The sequence below is a fragment of the Carlito syrichta genome, unplaced genomic scaffold, assembly GCF_000164805.1.
Source record: "Carlito syrichta isolate Samal-C Ts95f unplaced genomic scaffold, Tarsius_syrichta-2.0.1 Scaffold315614, whole genome shotgun sequence".
NCBI classification, from domain to species: Eukaryota; Metazoa; Chordata; class Mammalia; order Primates; family Tarsiidae; genus Carlito; species Carlito syrichta.
The window spans coordinates 166,644-184,730 of NW_007259710.1; the positions used below are offsets into that span (position 1 = coordinate 166,644).

At 46.7% G+C, this 18,087-nt stretch overlaps 1 protein-coding gene and 1 long non-coding RNA gene across 2 annotated transcripts in view; both read right to left on the reverse strand.

Moving 5' to 3' along the window:
• LOC103275647 overlaps positions 1-18,087 on the reverse strand; it is a 28,376-nt gene continuing 10,289 nt past the window's right edge. Inside the window, exon 2 of the long non-coding RNA XR_505332.1 lies at positions 1-503. This is a non-coding gene — a long non-coding RNA (uncharacterized LOC103275647). The remainder of the gene's footprint in view (positions 504-18,087) is intronic.
• LIN28A (lin-28 homolog A) lies at positions 1,562-17,559 on the reverse strand. Its single transcript, XM_008073044.1, has 4 exons — positions 17,415-17,559; positions 16,749-16,945; positions 3,860-4,044; positions 1,562-2,835 (listed from the first exon to the last, which is right to left on the reverse strand). The coding sequence occupies exons 1-4, from the start codon at positions 17,443-17,445 to the stop codon at positions 2,619-2,621; spliced, it is 630 nt and encodes a 209-aa protein (XP_008071235.1). The 5' UTR covers positions 17,446-17,559; the 3' UTR covers positions 1,562-2,618.

An 18,087-nucleotide genomic window follows, 5' to 3' on the forward strand; every position in this document is an offset into this window, starting at 1 on the left:
AGTACCAATAAGTCTTTATTTATTTTTCCCAGGGAAAGAAGAAGGGAAGAGAAAGAGTCAGCATGTGTGTTACAAAATGATTAGAAAATGGGAAATACCCAATACAGCAAATCAACCATCAAACACACCCCTGTGATGGGGTTGCCATAGCCCAAAGGGGCTCAGTCTCCTGCAGTTCAGGAATTAAGGGATCAGGAAAAGAACAGACAGGTACAGGCTTTCCTACCCTCCCTCCCCATAAATTCAAGATTTCACACAAAGCTTTGGTTTCTAGCAGTAAACATGGAGTTACATTCGTCCGTCTCCTATTAAACAATCTTGTGGCCACTTTGACATAAGTTTCTTGCACCTGCATAAAAGTTCCTGAGTGACTTGGATATACATTCATATTCCCTTTCTTGGCCTCCTGACCCCACTTTCTATATGGAAGGCCCCCAGTTGTTTTTCTCTACTTTAGGCTTTTAGACTAAGCAGGCTTGATCCATCCAAAATACAGCAGTGCCCTAAGTGTTTGGCATGAATCACATCAAGAAATGATCTTGACTTAGAAGGTTGGGAACAAGGGATGGAAGGTTTCTAGCCTCTACGATTTTTGCATAAATCTTTTAAGAGTTGTAGAGAAACCCCAATAACTAAATTGTATGTGTGGGTGGGTGTGTAGGTTCTCTTTTTGGGGGAAGGGATAGAAAAGAGAGGGAGAGTAGGAGACAAGCTTTTAGGACAGAAGATCTGGTCCAAAATAGAAAATAGGGGAAGGGGGGCACAAAAGAAAGGATGGTTCAAGATCCCCACTTGAAGAGGGCCCCCAAACTAATGTGTCAGATCCTTTTTCCTGGTGCAGAACCTTCTGTCAAAGATGCTTTGGCTATTTTTCTCTCAATACAAAAAGAAGTTTGTAAACAATAAAACCCCAAAAATACATGGAGGAAGACCAACACATATTTACACAAACTAGGCCACCTAGCAATCACCAACTCAGTGGAGTCCTACAAAGCCCAGACAAATACAATCACTAGAGGGGGGGCAGCATTTAGGGAAGACAAGAAACCCAGGATCAGATACACACCACCCAATGCATTCTACTGCATTTGCCCCATTTCAACACAGTGAGGTAGGTTTGCAGTGATCTCACAGCATGTAAACGAAACCCCCTTTTTCTCCTTTAGCTACCGATACTTAATCACTACTGTAGCAGTGCAGGATGTTGGCTCCGGGCACCCACAAAGAGGCCCTTGCTATGGGTCTCCCTGGAACCCAAGAATTTTGAAAGGTTAAGGATTTCCATCCTTGCTTCATTTATCCATCCCTTGATACAGTTTGAGTAAAGGTATTAGTCTTAAAACTCATCCTTACCAACTCACATTTTTTACGAATGAACACACACACATACACACCCACCCTGTTGTGCATGGTAGGCCTAGCCTAATCCGGTGAAGGATGGATCTGGTATGTAAAGCATGTCCTGTGCCCTAGGATTAGACAACCTTCACCTAACTTTGGCTTCCACTCTGGGCCCTTCACCTGGCCCAGCCTCTCAGTCACTCTGCACCACCTATTCATGTTTAGACTTATTTCTAATCTTTCAGTAGGAGAAGGCCAAGTCAGGGGGCAACCCAATTAAAACCTAGTCCTCCCATGAAACATTTCAAGGTGGAGGGGGTTTCAGGCGGACACTATGGCAGAAAAGCCAGCTCTAATCGGCAAAAATGAGGTAGTTCAATAGGCTATGCACTCCACGTAGTTGCTCTCCATGGTGATAAAAACAACAACAAAGAGTATTCCTGCTGTGCAGACCTGGAGCTGCTGCCGACTTATCCCTGAGATTGCTCATGTACCTGAGAACACAGTGCAGGAATGAGGGCCTTAGATTAAAATATACAAAAATACAAACCCAGAATATTTATATTAAGAAAAAAAAGTTAAAATGCACAAGATACGTCATTCGCACACAGCTAGTGCAGTTGGCATCCTGGAGAAAGTGGGACCCAAGGTGCAGTTATCCGAGGGAGCAAATAAATAAAATCACATTGGCCTAGAGTAGGGTGGGAGTCACTGTAGGAGCAGCAGGTCTGCAGCTGTTCCTCTAACCACCCCTTCCCGCCTGTCATCACTACCCATTGCTTGGGACAGTTGCCAGCACCTTATCCCAAGAGCGGGTATGAGGATACAAGGTGTGAAAAAAGCCCTGCCTTACTGAGAGACTCTCCTCCTACAGGATATAATGGTTTGAGTTCATTAATATGGTCTTATACTTCATCATTTCAATCTGGCATGGGAATTATTCTTAAGGATCCTTTTTTAAAAGGAAAACAACTTCCCTATTCAGGCTACTTTCAAAAGTTTAAGATTCTGGAGATGGAGCCTCGATAAATTATGCAGGTTCTAGGGTGATATCCCCCACCCAAAACCCTCACTTGCATTTGGACAGAGCATGGTTGGAGTTCCTTTGCCTCACTCCTTCTCCCCACCAAGAGGGAAGAAGGGGTGATACTGTGAACCCCGGCCTGAGATACATGGCAGTGCCAGCTGGCCCCAACCCACCATATTCCCACTTTCTCCACTCTGCCTCTTCCTTGAAACTTTCTAATAGCAAAAGAATAGCCACTGTCCAATGTGGCTCAATTCTGGGCCTCTGGGAGCAGGGCAGGGCTGTGGATTTCTTCTTCTTCCTCACGAAAGTAGGCTGGCTTTCCCTGTGTACTAGGGGCCTGCTGGGCCTTCAGTGGACATGAGGCTACCATATGGCTGATGCTCTGGCAGAAGTGACACTTCTTGGGCTGAGGTGGCAGCTTGCATTCCTTGGCATGATGGTCTAGACCTCCACAATTGTAGCACCTAGTACAAAGCAAGATGGGAAAGGTGAGATAAAGCAGCAAGAGCTCAAAAGCCTCTTAGTGAAGACACCTGGGATCTGGTATGTAAAGCATGTCCTGTGCCCTAGGATTAGACAACCTTCACCTAACTTTGGCTTCCACTCTGGGCCCTTCACCTGGCCCAGCCTCTCAGTCACTCTGCACCCACCTATTCACCTGTTAGAAATAAGTTTAGACTTATTTCTAATCTTTCAGTAGGAGAAGACCAAGTCATGGGGCAACCCAATTAAAACCTAGTCCTCCCATGAAACATTTCAAGGTGGAGGAGGTTTCAGGAGGACACTATGGCAGAAAAGCCAGCTCTAATTGGCAAAAATGACCAATAGGTCACTATACTCACTTCCCTTCCTGGAGACGAAATTCCCCACTTAGAAAAGGAGAAATATTACTAGATGATCTCTTAAGTTCTTCCCAATCTGCCTAGATGACCTCTTCAGATTCATGTCAAGTTAAAAATACCTAGATAACAAGAGTAAAACCTGAAAAAACCTAGAACTTGAATATATAGAACCCCACTGGGAACTATGACTTGGAGAATAGGTGGGGTTTTTCTGTACCCTTAATATAGAAGAAATGTAAAAGCCAAATTATATCATGTGCTCAGAGCTAAGGGTTTAAGCCCAACAGTAAGATTAATAAAACCAGTCTTTTGGAGACCTGGTAAAGAAACATCGGATACAGATAAACCATCTTGTCCCATCATTTACAATTCATCGTCTCCTTTAGTTCTAAAATCATCGTGTGAGGGTAGCATCACTATTCTCCACTTAACAATTGAGGCCAGAGCTCACAGAGCAAAATCAATTGTTGTAAGTATAAGCGCTACATCATCCTCTAGTGCTGTCCTCACATACTGCCCTTGCCCACATCTATGGCAGACACCCCAGGCTTCACTTTACCTTGGCGACCTGGTCCAACAAAGTGACAGGATTTGGAGACTGGGGATGCCCCCTAGCAACCTACACAAGCTGCCTTCCAATCTGTACCTGTCTCCTTTTGATCTGCGCTTCTGCATGTTCTTTCCCTTTGGCCGCCTCTCACTCCCAATACAGAACACCCCACCAGGTCCAGTGACACGAATAGATTCCAGGCCCTTGGCAGACTTCTTAAAGGTGAACTCCACTGCCTCGCCTTCCTTCAGGCTCCGGAAGCCTTCCATGTGTAGCTTACTCTGGTGAAGGGAAATGTGGTAAATTTTAACATTAGTTTCTATTATTTTACCAAAAAACAAAAAGAAGCATACCTATTCCTGTAAGGCAAGGAGATCAAGTGTGCTAGAACTCCCATTTTACCAGTAAAAGAGTTACATCAAAAAGATGATTACATAAGCAGATGCCATAACATTTTTTGTATCTATTCAAGTTGCTTTGTAAAATTGGTGTGTCCACAAGCCTCCTTGAGCTATGGCCGCCACGTTTCTTGCTTTGGCCCCATTCCCTACCTGGGGAAGAGAATCTCCTCTCTCTTTCTAATTTACTTTCTGAATAAACTATATTTTCCAATCTTAAAAAAAAAGTTCTAAGCCAGGCTTGGTGGCTCAGCCTGTAATCCCACGCTTTGGGAGGCTGAGGTAAGTGGATTGCCTGAGCCTGCAGGTTCGAGACCTGCCCCGGCAACTTGACAAGACTTCAGCTCTACAATAAATCAAAAATTAGCCAGGCGTGGTAGCGTGCACCTGTAGATCCAGCTACTTGGAAGGCTGAGGCAGAAGGATTGTTGGAGCCCAGCAGGTCGAGGCTTCGGTGTCCAGGAGCAGGCACTGCACTCCAGTCTGGGTGACAGAGTGAGACTCCAACTCAGAAAACAAAAACAAAAACAAAAACCCAAAATACAACAAAATAAAGTTCTAAATAAAATAGAAGGAAAATTTCTAAATATAAGTATTTGTGAAAAAAATTAACAAATATAAAGGGCAACACTATAAATTAGCTGGGTGTGGTAGCGCATGCCTATACTTCCAGCTACTTGGAAGTTTGAGGCGGAAGGATTCTCGGAGCCCAGCAGGTTGATGCTGGAGTGGCCGTGAGCGTGCCTACCATTGCACTCCAGCCTGAACAACTGAGTGAGACTCCAACTCAAAAAAAAACAAAACAAAACCTCATGATGTTCAACAAGAAATAATCATAATGCCAGCAAAGCATATTTTAAAAAAAAACTCAGAATATATTTAACAAGTTTTAAAAAGCCTATATAGGAAAAAACAGATTGTATTAAAGGATATAGAGGTAGGACCTAAAAAAGAAAAACCCACAAAAATATACCAAGATCGTAGACTGGAAGATTTAGTAATTATAAAGGTCATAGGAAAACATAAATTGCCAATACCAGATAATACAGTTTACTTTAAATTGTATTTAATCAGCAGTGTAGCAATTACAAAGGGGAAAAAACAGAAGTTTACTGTGGAGAAAACTAGCAGATAACACCCTAGCCAAGTTCTTCAAGTTTAGCATTACCTGTAATAGGACATAGATATCTCCCTGATATAATGCTGTAAGGATGTATATGACCTTTAAAAATGTACACCTTGAATCTAGCCACGATTGAACATCAGACAAACCCAACCAAGGGACATTCTACAAAGGACTTCAAAAATGTCAAGGCCACAGAAAGACTAAGCCTCAAGAACTATTAGACAATTAAATGCAATACAAGATTCTGGATTGGATCCTGGGACAGAAAAAAATAGGACAAAATTTGCAAGCGGAATACAGAGAAATGTCAATATCAATGTTAAATTTCCTGATTATGATCACTGGACTGAGATTAGAAAAGACTATTCTTAGAAAAGACTAGCACATATTGAAAAATTTACAGGTAAAGATGCTTAATGTCTGCAACTTAAAGTTAAAAAGAACAAAATTAAAATTACCTGTACAGAAATAAAAATACTAAAACAAATGGGGCAAAATTGACTAAGTTAAGAATTGACTAATCTGGGTAAAAGCTATATAGGAGATTTTGTACAATTCTTGCAGCCTTTCTCTAAATTTGAAATTATATCAGGCCAGGTGCAGTGGCTCATGCCTGTAATCCCAGCACTTTGGGAGGCAGAGGAAAAATAATTGCCTGAGTCCAGAGTTTCAAGACTAGCCTGGGCAACTTGGTGAGACCTAGTCTCTATAATAAATAAAAAAATTAGGCAGGCGTGGTGACACCTGCCTGTAATTCCAGCTACTTGGAAGGCTGAGTCCAGCAGGCTGAGGCTGTGGTGGCTGAGAGCATGCCACTGTACTCCAGCCTGGGCAACAGAGTGAGACTCCTACTCAAAAAAAGAAAAAAGAAAAACAAAGAAGAAAAACTTTCAAAAACCAGTAAGAGAAAAGAATTGTACAACAGCATGTAAGTATGTAATTTGTCAAAAGTCAGCAGGACACATATACTCAGTATCTCATTGTTGGTAAATTTAAAAAAAGAAAGAAAATGGAGGTCAATGTGGTGGCTCTTGCCTGTAATCTGAGTACTCTGGGAGGAAGGAGGATTGCTGGAGCCTAGGAGTTCAAAACCAGCACAGGCAACATAACAAGGCCTTGTCTCTACAAAAAATAAAAATAAAAAACAGCTGGGCATAGTGGCACACGCAGGTAAGTCCCAACTACTCAGAAGGCTAAGGTGGAAGGATTGCCTGAGCCCAGGAGGTTGAGGCTGCGGTGAGCTATGATTGTGCCACTACACTCCAGCTGACAGAGAGTGAGACCCAACTAAAAATAAACAAACAAATAACGTATTACTTTATTTGGAGGGGAATGGTTGAATAAAATATGGTATATTCATAATAAGTAGTAAAAATCATGCAGCCATTTTAAAAAATGTCAAGTCTCTGGTTTGTTCACTGTTACCTTCTGGTACCTAAATACTGCCTAACACGTTATTTTTTTTGCATTGGAGTCTCACTCTTTGTTGCCCAGGCTGGAGTGGAGTGGCACGCTCATGGCCACTGCAGCCTGACCCCACTGGGCTTAGGCGTTCTTTCTGCCTCAGCCTTCCAAGTAGCTGGACCCACAGACCGACGCCACCACACCCAGCTAGTTTTTTGTGATTTATTGTAGAGAAAAGCACCAAGTTGTCCAGGCTGGTTTCAAATCCCCGAACTCAGGCAATCCTCTCGCCTCGACCTCCCAAAGTGCTGGGATAACAGGCTGAATCACCGTGCCTGGCCGCCTAACCCATTTTTGAATGAATTAATGAGCAAAGAGGTAGACATTTTTATCATTCAACTCAGTAAGATAACCAGATGATATTGTTGAAGGAATAAAAACAAGATTTAGAACAATATGTATGGAATGATTCCATTAAGACACTGCATGTTTGTACCAAAATTCTAAAACGATTTAAATTTTAAAGCAGTTAGCAAAGAACTTGGCAGCTTCCAAAAAGTTAGTCATGGCTGGGCTCGGTGGCTCAGCCTGTAATCCCGTGCCTTGGGAGGCCAAGGTGAATGAATTGCCTGAGCCCGCGGGTTCGAGACCCGCCTAGGCAACTTGGCAAGACCTCATCTCTACAATAAATCAAAAAAATTAGCTGGGCGTGGTAGCGCGCATCTGTAGTTCCAGCTACTTGGAAGACTGAGGCGGAAGGATCGCCAGAGCCCAGCAGGTTGAGGCTGCAGTGGCTGGGAGCGTGCCACTGCACTCCCGTCTGGGTGACAGAGTGAGACTCCAACTCCAAAAAAAAGTTAGTCATACAGCTAGTTGACCAGCAAAACTCTGGTCAGACAAAGTGAGTTTCTGGTTTAAAGTTCAGAACTCACCCTACTATACCATTTACTGCACCACCACCTTCACATTAATGAAGGTGACAGCATCTCTCAGACCCTACCCAGAATAGACTCCATTACAGTTTCATCTATTATAGTAAAACATAATAGATGAAGAGCATGGGAAATATGTCAACTAGGGTTGTTGTAACCACACCTGTAATCCCAGTGCTTTGGGAAGCAGAAGCAGGAGGATTGCTTAAGGCCAGGAGTTCAAGTTTGGTACAGTACTGGAACTCCACAAAAACAAAAAAATTGGCCAGGCATGATGGCATGAGCCTGTAGTCCTGACTACTCAGGACGATCACTGGAGCCCAGGAGTTCAAAGCTGCAGTGAGCTAGGATCATGCCACTGTAGCCTAGTGTGGGCAACAGAGCGAGACTCTGTCTCTTAAAACAAAAACAATATATATATCTGCAAGGAGTAGTCACCATAGAAAAATGAGGTTCAGAGAAGCAAAAAGGGATCGTTGTGTACCTACCTAGTCCTGGCTCAAGGGAACATAAACAAGTAGCATTAGTATTTAAGCTGGTGAGTGGGTAGGACATATTCCTTACCAGGACTTAGACGAATCATGGTCTTTGGCAAAATGGGATCCACAAATTCCTCAATCATTTAAATTTTTGTTTTTAATTAACATGGTATTGTAAAAGAAAAAACTTCCATTTTAGTTCATTGATTAAGAGTATGGGATCTGGAACCAGACACATCCTGCTTCATGAAATGCTGGTTTACGAATTACTGGCTGTGTGACCTTGGAACTCATCTTTGGGCCTCAGATCCTTGAGCATGGGAACACAGCACCTATCAACCTAATGAATTCTAACCAAGATTATGCAGGCATGGAAAAGATCAAGTGTTCAGTAAATACTTAATGTCTCGTTACTTGTAGCTGTCCCACCACAGAAATATTCCAAAGGCCTGGAATCCTTTCACTTGTTTTTATGCCCATAGAAACACCCAGGGACGTGATGATCACACACCCCATCCTCCGTGTGCCCCAACTTGATGTGGGGGAAGAGGCAGAACATTAAAGGAGGAAATAAAAGCACTGCAAAAACAAAAGGACCTCTCCCCTTGCTCGGTCCACAGTAACCACCCTGAATTTAAAGTTAGATTTGACTTGCGTCTTATTGAACAGGGACAAGAGATGGGAGGTACTGCAGGAGCCAGATGATGAGCCTTCTTGACCCAGGCAGTTCCAGCTTCATTCATTTGCCTAGGCTTAGACTGAGATACTCCCAGTTCCAGCTGTTATTCCATAGGTAATTCCACAGTTAAGTGATTAAGGACAAGGGCTGAATCTGAGGGCCTGTTCCCTCTTCTTTCGTTAATCATCTATAAAACAAGCCAGGCATGCTGGCACACACTTGTTAATCCCAGCACTTTGGGAGGCAGAGGTGAGAGGATTGCCTGGGCCCATGTTTCAAGACCAATCTGGGCAACATGGCGAGACCTCATCTCTACAGTTAATCAAAAAATTAGCTGATGCACACCTGTAGTTCCAGCTACTTGGAAGACTGAGGTGGAATGATCGCCTGAGCGCAGCAGGTCAAGGATGCGGTGGCCGGAAGCATGCCACTGTACTCCAGCCTAGGTGACAGAGTGAGACCCCTGACTCAAAAAAAAAAATCTATAAAACGGAGTAAATACTGCTTTTATGGTGGAGCTGTGAGGTTTTACACATGAAAAGTAGTTAACACTTTGCCTGTCACACATAAATCCTCAGGGAGTGGCAATTATCAACCTTTTCAGACTGGATGGGGCGGGGTTAACAGTGAGAACTAAGGGCCAAGAGACTGGTTTTATCACTAACCAGCTGTAGCAACTCAGAAAAACATTCCCTCTCTGAGCTCCAGTTTACTGCATGGTCGTTACATAGGCTTATTTTTGAAAACAAGAGGATAATATAGATGAGAACGTGCAACATGAAATTGGCTCATCCTCTCAAATCACCCACTCCATTTGGAGGATCCAAAGTCTGTTTAAGACTAAAGGAGTTAAAATAAAAATAAAAATACCCTGCAGGCACCTCAACATAACCGGCTGGCCAAGATTTAAACTAGTGGTCTCTAGGGGTGGCTCCTGCCCCCCTCCCCCGCCCTTTTCTAAAACACATAGTTTGAATTCCTCTCTTATCAGATAGGTAATCAGCGTGCAGCCCCACAGAGCCAGTCTCCCAGGGCCTGCATCTGAAAGGAGCCTGAAATTCTTGTACCACCCCCACTCCACCCCCAACCACACACAAAGCAGGGCCCCGCCCCTCTCCCCATCCCCTCCAAAAAGAAAAGGCCTTGGGGGGAGGGGCATGGCCTGAGCTCCCCCAATAGAGCCCAGCTTCAGGAAACAAAGAGTTGACACTGGCTAGTTCTGGTGGTCAGATTCCTGGAGTTCCAAGGCTGCAGATCCCTCTTGCATATGGCCCTCCCTCCCCCAACATTCAAGAGTTTCTTCCTTCCTCTCCATGTTGGGGTTATGGTCACAGTGAGAGAACTAGATATTGAAAACACCCTCCTCCTTCCCTAGGCTATCCCGTGGGTACTGCCAAAGTCACCTCCGGGAATCATCTTGCCTCCTCTTGGGCTTGCCCAGCTCACACTTCGTGGGTGGAACCAAATAGGACTCCTTCCCCTCAAGTGCCCGTCACTCTAATCCTGAATTATTTATTCAGATAAATTATTTTAAAATAAGAAGAGGCAGAACTCCCACCTTCCTTTCTCAATCTGTTCAAGTCAGGAGGGTGGGCAGCCTACATGGGTCCACTGCCTTGGGGAATATGGCATCAGTCAGAGAAAAGTTGCAAAAACCATTTCTTTGTCTTTTCTGATGACACTTAAAGTACTTAGGCCTTCTGCATCCATCCTAGTAACTCAGATTGCCTGCTCTACCCTTCCTACACCAAGTATCCCATCCCAGCATCAACTTATACCTTTGTACATTTAGAGATAGAATGGACCTTAAGGGGTCACTGAGGAAATGTTAAAAACACACACACACAGGAACCTATGTTTCCCTCACTTGCCCCAAGAAAGTTAGATAGGCTCTGGCTCTTTTAATCCTTTTTTTTTAGTTGGAGTCTCACTCTCTCGCCCAGACTAGAGTGCAGTGGCCGCTCCCGGCCACCACAGCCTCCACCTGCTGGGCTCCGGCGATCCCCCCGCCTCAGCCTTCTAAGTAGCTGGAACTACAGGCGTGCGCTACCACGCCCACCTAATTTTTTTAAAATTTATTGTAGAGATGAGGTCTCGCCAAGTTGCCCAGGCGGGTCTCGAACCCGTGGGCTCAGGCAATCCACTCACCTCAGCCTCCCAAAGGCGGGATTACAGGCTGAGCCATGGAGCTCTTTTAATCCTTTTTAAAAGCCAGGGATCACACTGATACTCAGGTCCCTTCCAGCCATAGCACTGCTCATCTTAGTGACATTCCTCCTTTCTACTAAGTGGCAACAAAGTCAGAAAAGGCTACTTGTTCACTCTGGTCATAGGGATCAAAGCTGGATTTCTCAACTATTCTGCAATACCCAAGCCATTCCAGTTCATGATTACCTAGTGCAGGTCTCTGCCCTCAGTTCCAGGTTCCTGGCAGTGCACAAACATTTGTTGAATAAGGTCTCTACTATTTCAAGTAACTGTTATCAAGCCTGTGGGGTAGGTGTGACTATGGCTCCCATGTTATAGCTTGTGGACATGGAGGCAGAAGGATTAATAAGCACTTTGAGAGGCAAGAGCTGGGCTAACTTAGCAACTAGTCTGACTCCAGTCCATACAATCCAATGTGATTCAAGTCACGTATATAATTTAAAACTTTCTAGTGTAGCCACATTTAATAAGCAAAAAGATGCAGATGGAAGTTATTTTAATGACTCAATCCTGTGGTGTCACAGTTCTAAGCTTCATTCCCGGAGGTAAGATTTGATAGGGGTTAGGAAACCAACCGGTTCTGCCAGAGGCAGTTTATTTGATGGTGTGTGTGTCAAGGAGAATGGTGAAAGGGCGTTCAGAACTAAAGGCTGAAAGCAGCCAACTCCCCACATCACCTCTGCTAAGCCACAGCCAGGCCTACTATTGCCACCAGATGGCGCTGCTCAGCCTGTCTGCACAAAGGCAAGCTGAGAGAGCCTAGACCAGAAGGGACAGAAAAGCTATGTGGTTCTTTCTGAACTATGAACCCAAGCTCATAGGTTTATCTCACAGCTCCTTAGGGCAGTCATTTCATCCTTCTCCATCCTCAGGACTTTCAAGAATGAGGTGCTTGCTTCCTGCCCCGCCCCCACCCATCCAGCTGCTAAATCAGGGATAAAAATGAAAGTTTCCTGGAGTTTCAGGCCAGAAACTCAGTTGTATTCTGTTTAGAAAAGCCAATTACTCTCCCTGGATTTCAGTTTCCTGTCTGAATTAAGCATCTCCAAACTGAGACCACATTAAATACGTCTGTACCAATTATGTACCTTCCCCCTTCTCCCCCAACTCTAAGTAGCTAGTAATTGCTATTCATGCCTGGTGGAAGGGAGGGTTTTATCTAGGGCAGTTAGTCCAAAAAACAAGAATTCCAGTAGGTAGGGAAGTGTGACTGTTTGATCAAGAAACTATATTGCCCTGGTGAATGTCACTGAAAACTACTTATAGGGCAGTGTCACAAACCACAAGGCAGAAGCTTCCCATATTTGAAGCTTTGTTCAGGCTGCTGGCACAGTCTTTACTTTGGACACTGCCTAGAAAGCATGTATCCTCAGATGAGAAGGACCCCAGAAGATTCCACAATGCTCTCATTAACCCTCCTTTCTCTACCAACTTTATGGAAAAATCAATGTGATTTTAAAGCTGTCTTTTCCTATTAAGATGGAATGAAAGACCAGATGCAGTGGCTCACGCCTGCAACCTCAACATTTTGAGAGGTTATTTTGAGGTGGGAGAATTGCTTGAGCCCAGGAGTTTAAGACCAGTCTGGGCGATATAGTGAGACACACATGCCTGCTACATGGGAGGTGGGAAGATCTCCCTGAGTCCAGGATGTTGAGGCTGCAGTAAACCATGATTGTGCCACTCACTGCACTCCAGTTTGGGTGACAGTGAGACCCCAACTCAAAAAAAAGAAAGATGTAACTGAAATAACTAATCAATGGGCACCAAACTTGTGGCTTTCAGTCCATCAACAAACAGAAGAGGATCATATCTTGACTCAGAGTTATGATCCATGAATATTCACTCCACAAACTTTCATGGCTTCACATCATACCAGGCCATATTCTAGCCAGTCTAGAAAGAGACCAGTTATCAGTTAACTCCCCTCCCTATCTCCAGTCTTTTTCTCTGGATGACATGGGTCCTCAAGGTATCTTTACTTTTTTGTGGGGGGGGGGGGGTGCCCACACCTCATCAGCAAGGGTACCTGCATAATGACCATTTGTATACCTGACCCTAAATTGTACTCCACATTTTAAAAAAAAGGTATCTTTACTTTTCATACTCATCCCTTCAGCCCACCAACTATATACTAGAAAACTAACCAGACAGCTAAGTTCCTCCCTTCAAAGAGGTTGGTTAGGAGGGTATAAGCACATGAATAACTAGACAGGAGGTCAGTAAGCAGAGATGCAATTTACAAACCAGGTGGGAAAGATCCTCTATATACCCCACACCCAAACCCAACAGTCCTAACATAGTCCCTGACTGAAGTTGCTCTTGCCACTCTCGCTTTCAGATAAAAAACAGGCATGTGACTCCAGCACAATTTCAGCAGTTTGTTTCAGTATTTAAAATTTTTTTCTCCTAACCCCACTTGGATCCTTGGTCAAATTTGGGCTTTTTTTTCCCCCTTTTCTTTTTGACTTCACATCTTCTAATACAGCATTTTAGCCAGAAAACCAATTAAAACATATTTTGGTTTTGAGGAACTATGGACAAGCAGGAAAATTTTCTTATTTCCAATTTTCTACAAAGTTTGGGAGTTTGGGATTGAGCCACAGGAAACTTGAGTTAAGCTAAAACTCTAAAGTGGTCATAGATATTTTAGAATTCTTGGCGAAATCTCAGAAAACAGCTGACAGTTTAGCTTGTCTCCAGCTTTCCCTGTGTAACTGTTTCTCAAGCAGGGATGATTTTGTCTCTCAGGGTACATTGGGCAATGTCTGGAGACATTTTTGGTTGTTAGAACTGAGGTGCAACTGGCTTCTACGGAGTAGAGGTCAGGAAAACTGCTGTATATCCTATAAGGCACAGGTCAGACCTCCTAGAACAAGTTATTATCCTGCTAAAAATATCCCCACAGTTCTGAGATTGAGAAACCCTGATTTAAGGATATGCCATCTACTCCCTAGCCCCAGAGATGGGGAGATTTCTAGATTTAAAGACCTGTGGTTGATTAAAAGGGTTGTTATAAAAATATTTTTGCTTTATGGTTTTCTCTCTCTTTTTGGTTAAGAGTGTGTTCTTTCTCCCCCTCATCTACTCTTGGGGGGCATACTAAATTATTTGGGAGGGAACACCAGAACAGTAGTCAACAGGGTGTTGGGACCCTAATAACCCCAACCTTGAAAGGGAAAAACATGTTCTCAAATTGCCTTTTCCAGCCGGGTGTGGTGGCTCACACCTATAATCCCAGCACTTTGGGAGGCCCAAAGTGAGAGGACTGCCTGAGCCCAAGGGTTTGAGACCAGCCTGGGCAACTTGGCGAGACCTCATCACTACAATATATCAAAAAAATTAGCTGGGCCTCGTGGCGTGTGCCTGTAGTCCCAGCTACTTGGAAGGCTGAGGCTGTGGTGGCCATGAGCATGCCACTGCACTCTCGCCTGGGTGACAGAGGCTCCAACTCAAAAGAAAATTGCTTTTTCCTCTTCCTCTTTACTCCCTCCCTCCTGGCAGATGCTATCTTAGGACAATTACTCTACTCACTAGCCAACCCCAACCCCAAGGAACCAAAGAACGGGAAGTTTTGTTAAAGATTTCTTATTCTCTGCTTCAGGAACTTTCTTCACCCAGTAAACAATTCTTGGTAGGGTTCCGGGACCACCCCAAGCCCCAGGAGCATAAAGACAGAACTACCAAGTAAAGGCTCGGAAATTGTGCTCTTTGTCTAGAGTTGGGAGAGCTGGGGATTAGGCAAACAAATTCTTGGTTCTATCCCAGGATCAGTTCCCTCCTGGACATTCCAAGACCCTAAAGACCAGAGTATGTTCAGTCTAGTCCAGCTGAACCAGCATGGTGCAGTCTCCAGTACCTAAGCCTGCATTCCTCTATGTCATCCAATAGTTTTCCAGTTGCTCAGGAACCTAAAGTTAAGCCTGCTAAGGCACAAATCCCCATTTGCTCAGAAAAGCCTTCTTGGGTTATGCATATCACCAAGGAACCCAAGACAGAGGATGTATTCCCCTCAGCCCCTCCGTACTTGGCAGTGTTTGGAAGAGAGATGAGAAAATAAATGTTGGATCTGACTCTTTTATTCCAGCCTCCCAAAGTTGGGGAAGCTGTCCAGTCTCCAGACCAGGAAAGATTTTAATCTCTTTGTGATCAGATAAATGGGAGAGTGGGGGAGGCTTGCCACCCCGCTGAGGAGGGCCATTCAAAGCTGGTTCCTGTAATAAAGTGATTTAATAGATCTAAAGAGGCCAATTCCCTTCTTTCTCCCACAATTACTTCCTGTGGGTTATCATTCACATATGTAAATGAGACAGGGAGGGGGGACAAAGCCACCAGTCTGAAACTGGCAGTCTAATGGGGTGGGGGAGACCTGGGTGTTGTAAGGAGGTAGCTAAGCATCCTGCTGCAGGTCCTCTTGGCAGATGTTCAAGTAGTCCAGTGACTCCATGGCCCCAACAGAGATGGTCCCCATCTCCCTGCATCATCTATCTCCCTTGTTCACCCCACTCAACCTTCTCACCAAAGGCTGTGCTCAGAGCCTTCCAACCAGTCCACCCAGCATCTCCCTTCCCTTCCCCTCCCCCCAAGAATGCCATCCCTCAGGCTCAAACCCTTAATCCCCACATCCTTTCCCCTCCCCCACACCTCCTAAAGCCAACCTCTCTTTAGTAACCCCTCCCTGTCCGGCCTGGGTGTCAACCTACAAGCCCCTGGATTAGCTATTTCTTCTTTCCAGGTCCAGCCCCAAACCTCTAAGGTGGAAGGGACACAGGGAACAAGCAACTTCCTCTACATGGCCTTTATGGGTAGCTGGTGGCCCAGGAGTGCCGGAATGCCTCTAGGATATTCAGGAAGGGGAAGCCAGGGAAGGGAGGCGGGAGACCTGAAGTCTCTGGCTCCTTGTCCGAGGCCAGGAATGTTAGCACAGCAATCAATGGCTGTCTGGGGCCATAAATGCCAAGCTGAGAATAGGTCCAGAGGCCAGCCTTCCTCCACCCCCTGCCCCACGACACTGAATTTCACCCCCTACCGTGCTACCCTGCTTTAACTGAGAACTTGGGGTTGCCACACTTCCCTCCCAGCCTGACCCAGGAAAGAAGGCCCGGGCTCCCTAGGTTTTCTTTGCGAGTAGGAATTGGACAGCCAAGGGCCACGTCCTGAACTGTGATGTATCTTCTAAAAGGACTTTCAAGCCCTCAAATGGATCCTTCACGGATCTGCCAAACCTACTCAAGCCCCAGGCCTGAGTCTGGGGCGACCACCTGGGTGAAGTCTGCGTTAAAAAGGGGATGCGGCTGACTTCCCAGCTTTGCGCCCTTTCGATCGGGTAGCCAGTTCCCCTCTCTCTCCCGCCCTCTGAGCTCCATTCAGACGTTAAAAGCGCTGGGCGCCCGGCTCAGGCCCGGCATGTGCTTTCCCTGGCCGGCCTGCTCGCCCTCCCCCCACTGGCAAGCACAATACAACCTTAGTTTCTGCCACATGGGGTCACCTCCCTGCCCCCTGCCCCTTCCCAGGGGAAAGAGGTAATAGACACGTGGTAAGCCGGAGGGGTTCCCGGAAGGGGGGGTACCGCTAATTGGTGCTGCCTCCCACTCTTAGTGGTTACCACGGACTCAGGGTTGGGGTGCCACAGCAACGATGGAGACGCACAACGAGCGCCCCTGGTCCCTCTCAATTCAGCAGCCGAGCCCGGCCGCCCACCCGTGGAGGTGCGCTCCTAGATGCCCTCCCCCCAGCAGCGTTACCGGAATCAGTCTCACCTGGTGCACAAAGACGTCCACCGGGGGGTCGAGCGCGACCCCGGCGCGGGCGGTCATGGACAGGAAGCCAAACCCCATGCGCACGTTGAACCATTTACAGATGCCGGCACCGTGCAGCAGCTGCGGCTCGTCTGCCGCCCGGGCCGTGTCCTCCGGCGCCTCCTCGGGCGCCTCCTCCGCCGCCTTGGTGCAGCCACCTGGAGATAGGGAGGGCCGGGCACTCAGTTGGGGGCCACAGAATCGGTGGACCCTCCCGGCGACCGGACAGGAAGACCCGCGGGTCCAGCCCCACAAGTGGACGCCCAGGAGGAGGCAGCTACCAGGCAGCCGGCAAGAAGAAACCTGTCCCGGCCACCTCCCGCGCTCCCCAAGATTACACCGAGGACAGCGGTGCCCCGAAAGTTTTACTCCTCTTCGCATAACACGTTTCCCGGGGTTACGCGGCCAGACAGACCCCTCTCCTTGTGTCCCCCGCCCCCGTAGCCTCAGCGCGCACGCCACTGGGACACCAGGGTTCCTTGCTCTAGAGATGGTCCCACGAACCAGGAGGCCGCACCTACTTGTGGTCCTTCGGGCGGCCCAGGGGTCACTTCCCCACCTCCCTTCCATATGGTTCCCGGCCGCCCCTGCATCCTAAGGTGTCCCCGCTAAGTCCCGAGCTCGAACCTGCAAACTGCTGGTTGGACACGGAGCCCATGGTCGTCGGCTGAGCCCGCGGCCCCGGGCCCCTGGTCGGGCGGCTGCTGGCCCCAGAGAAGTCCGGAGGCAAAGGGGTGGTTCGGGGAAGAGGCTGCTACATCTTCCCCCGCACAATAGCGGTGGGAGGGCCCACAGCTTTTCAAAGGCTCCCAAATTCTAAAAGACAATGACCCAACCCCCCGCGGGCAGCCCCCTCCCCTCCCCTCCCTCTCTTTTCCCCTCCCTTTCCCTCCGGCTCCAGCTCCTGCCCTCCCCCACTGCTCCGGTCTCTGACACCTCTGGGGTGTCCCTTCTCAGAACCTAGAGGTTTGACACCCCCTCCCCACATACACATCTGGAGATGGGGGCCTGATGCCCTTAAAGTCTTGGGGACCCCGGAATTTGGGATCCTGCACTTTAAGGACTCAGTAGGGGTCTCCAAAGCAGATACAGGTGGGGGGCCTGAGGGGGGGTAGTTTTAAAAGCCACGTGACTGCTCCCACACACACTCACACACCACCCCCACCCCCCGTGCAGATAATTATACATTCCAGAGAGTTGGGGGAGGGAGGTGTGAGCCTGGCGGCGCTGGCCAATCAGAAACACAAACCACCTGTCAGGGGAGAAATGGATGGGCCCTCCCCCTCCCCCAGCCCTTGAG